Source organism: Sturnira hondurensis, unplaced genomic scaffold (assembly GCF_014824575.4).
Source record: "Sturnira hondurensis isolate 20B ecotype Veracruz unplaced genomic scaffold, ASM1482457v3 Scaffold0019529, whole genome shotgun sequence".
Lineage (NCBI taxonomy): Eukaryota > Metazoa > Chordata > Mammalia > Chiroptera > Phyllostomidae > Sturnira > Sturnira hondurensis.
Window position 1 is genome coordinate 10,204 of NW_028092160.1, and position 3,254 is coordinate 13,457.

Below are 3,254 nucleotides of genomic sequence, written 5' to 3' on the forward strand. Positions count from 1 at the left end.
ATCTTATTGAGGCAACATTTATGTATTATAACATATATGCATTTTAATGTGGGTGAGTGGTGATGAATTATGAACTGTTTTAATCAAATCCTATCATAGCAATTAAATTTTTTCCTTGAACTTTCTGCATGTTTGCCCTTTCTACTCATAGAGACATGACACAAACAAAGCCATAGGGCAAGGTCCTGCCCAAGTTTTGACTGTGAAGTTGAGAACTGACTCCTAGGAGGGGTTGCTGTTCAGAGAGTGTGGGGACTGAGGGTCTCCTGCAGGTGGAATAATGACAAAGATTCACACAGCATGGCACACTAGGGGTAAGCAGGAGGGTTTTCTCCCCATACCCACCCCATCCCTAGAGAGAAGGGGCCCTTTCTCCTCAGTGCTGCTGGGGACCCACAGCGAAGGAGACCTCCAACAACCAGGGAAGAAGGAACCCGTGTCTTGCACAGAAGGAGACATGCTTGCCTGGGTCTGGTCACTCCTCTGGACTTGAGCTGCTCTAAGGGTTTATGTTAGAGACACCACATCTCTCCTGATCACAGACAGCTTAGGGAGGTGAGGAAAGGCTCACCCTGAGGTCTCTGAGGACATGACTGATGTGCCCTGGAATGATGGGGAGGCCACAAGAGTGAACAGTTAGCCTGGCCCTAAGGCAGTTTTCAGTGGACAGAAACAGGAAGTCTGAGGCTGTGACTGAGAGGTTCTGGTCATCAGGCACAATGGCGAATCTAGGCCTGGGCACTAGAGGGCACTCAGGTGCTGTTTCTGAAGGAACTGGGGTGATAGGAGCTGGGACTAGCTAGTTGAGAGAAGTGACTGCCCTGAAGCACAGGTCTCAGAAAATCCCACCCCTGCAGTCCTCAGGCCAAGGCAGGTGTTTGGGCTCAGGGAGGAATCAACTAGCTGAGGAGGTGGGGTGGGGGAACATTTGCATAAATGGGTCTGCCTCTCTCTGAGTATGAAGAAAGGGGAGAGAGGCTCTGCTTCAGCTGTGGGGCCACAGAAGGCAGGACTCAGAGATGGTCTCCACCATGGCCTGGTCCCCTCTCCTACTCACATTCCTGTCTTACTGCACAGGTGACTGCATTTGGGGACAGGGGATGGGCCCTGGGGAAACTCATGCTGTATTTTCTTCTTTGTGTCTAGACCTGTAATGACCATGTGTGTGTGTCTTTGTGTTGCAGGATCCTGGGCCCAGGCTGTGGTCACTCAGCCGCCCTCAGTGTCTGGGAACCCAGGACAGACTGTCACCATCTCCTGCACTGGAAGCAGCTCCAACATCGGGGGTAACAATGTGCACTGGTACCAACAGCTCCCAGGAAAGGCCCCCACACTCCTCATCTATGGTGATAACATTCGATACTCAGGGGTCCCTGACCGATTCTCTGGCTCCAAGTCTGGCAGCTCAGCCACCCTGACCATCACTGGGCTGCAGGCTGAAGATGAGGCTGATTATTACTGCCAGACCTATGATGACAATCTCGATGCTCACACAGTGCTGCCGGCCTGTGGGGAAGTGAGACAAGAACCCCTGTGGCATCTGTGAGCTGGGTGAACACTGCAACTGCTGCTGCTCAGGCTTAGCCTGTGCCCTGTGACTTCCACTCATTCTCTGGCTACTGTCCTGGCCCAGGTTTCCCCAGGGACACTCCCTGGGATGGAAAGATGCTCTGTCTTTTCTGTCCTCTCTGTCCTCAGAGTCGCTCACAACAGCCCTTTCCCAGACTAAGCGTACTAAATGAAACTGAAAGTCTATTTTCCCACAAGGTGGAGACAGCTTACTACCAGACTGGTTTATGTTCAGTTTTTATTGTGATGCTCAAAGAAATAAAACTTTGTGTTGGGCCCCTGAACCTACCATGGGGCCTGAGCACTGTGTGTGCTGTGTGTGAAGGATGAGTCAGCCTGTTCGAGTCTCATATATAATGTCCTTCATTATACATGAAGATGTTGTGTGGAGAGGTAGCAGATGAAGGGGCTGGCCCTTGTGTTCAAAGGGAGTGAAAGGGGACCAATATCCAGTTGTAAAATGAATGGTTCTGGTGAGGTCATGGACAGCACCGGAGGAGGACAGAGATGCTCTGAACGTTCCTGTGTGAGTGCAGCTGAATGTGCAGACCCCAAACATTAGTAACACAAGAAATGATAACATTTGTATCCATGTATAGTGACAGATGTCAACTAGGCTCACTCTCGTGGGATTTTTTGCAATATATATTCATATAGAACAGTAATGTTGTACCCTTAAAACTAATGTAATATGGTATGTCAATTATACCTCAATAACAATATACAATAAATGGTAAAAATAAATTCAAATCTTCTTTCCACAGAAAAACATGTATGTGAATGTTCACAGCTGCTTTGGTAACAGTCTCCCCAACTTGACAGCAACCAACAGGCCATGTGTGGGTGTGTGTTACAGCTGTGTGTCGACTCACCCACGCTGGGAGTAGCAGTGACATTCTCCAACAAGTGGCCTCTTTTTAAAAGGCAATGTGATTCAGATTATGATTCTAATGATGCCGCATTTTGGAAGAGGCAAAACTCTAGGGAGAGTGTGAACATCTGTTGTAAATTTGACTACGTGAAAAAAAATGAGGAACGACAAAATTATTCTATATGACAATGTAATGGCACCTAAATGGCACTATGACCTGTCAAATGCATTATAAACTGACAAGCACAATGACAGACCTTAATGTGTGCACATGACATGCAGTGTAGGAGGTTGAGAGTCCCGTGGTGGGAAACAGAAGTGACAGGAGCCCATCAGTTGGCACTGTGAAGGCAGGAGCCACTGTGCTGGGATGGGGAGAGAAGTTACTGACTAAATTACCTGTGACAGTGAGGGTGCCTATCCCACCACCAGCAAAGGAACCTGCACATGAAACTGAGCTCCAGGTGACAAAGTGGATTCCCAGGGGTACAGGTAACAGTGTAGGTGTGGCTGTGCTATGCACTGTCATAACATAATGAATGGGTGAGTGAGTGGGTGGGCACAGGAGGGGCCAGNCTGTGAAGGCAGGAGCCACTGCTGGGATGGGGAGAGAAGTTACTGACTAAAGTACCTGTGACAGTGAGGGTGCCTATCCCACCACCAGCAAAGGAACCTGCACATGAAACTGAGCTCCAGGTGACAAAGTGGATTCCCAGGGGTACAGGTAACAGTGTAGGTGTGGCTGTGCTATGCACTGTCATAACATAATGAATGGGTGAGTGAGTGGGTGGGCACAGGAGGGGCCAGACTGCTG

General features: G+C 49.0%; 1 gene segment (V, D, J or C); it reads left to right on the forward strand.

The window, feature by feature from the left end:
* The first annotated feature begins 985 nt into the window (after window positions 1–985).
* On the forward strand, window positions 986–1,627 carry LOC118974583 (immunoglobulin lambda variable 1-40-like). The segment is given in 2 exon segments: window positions 986–1,077; window positions 1,185–1,627. Coding segments are annotated over 2 exon segments (420 nt in total).
* The last annotated feature ends 1,627 nt before the right edge of the window (window positions 1,628–3,254 follow it).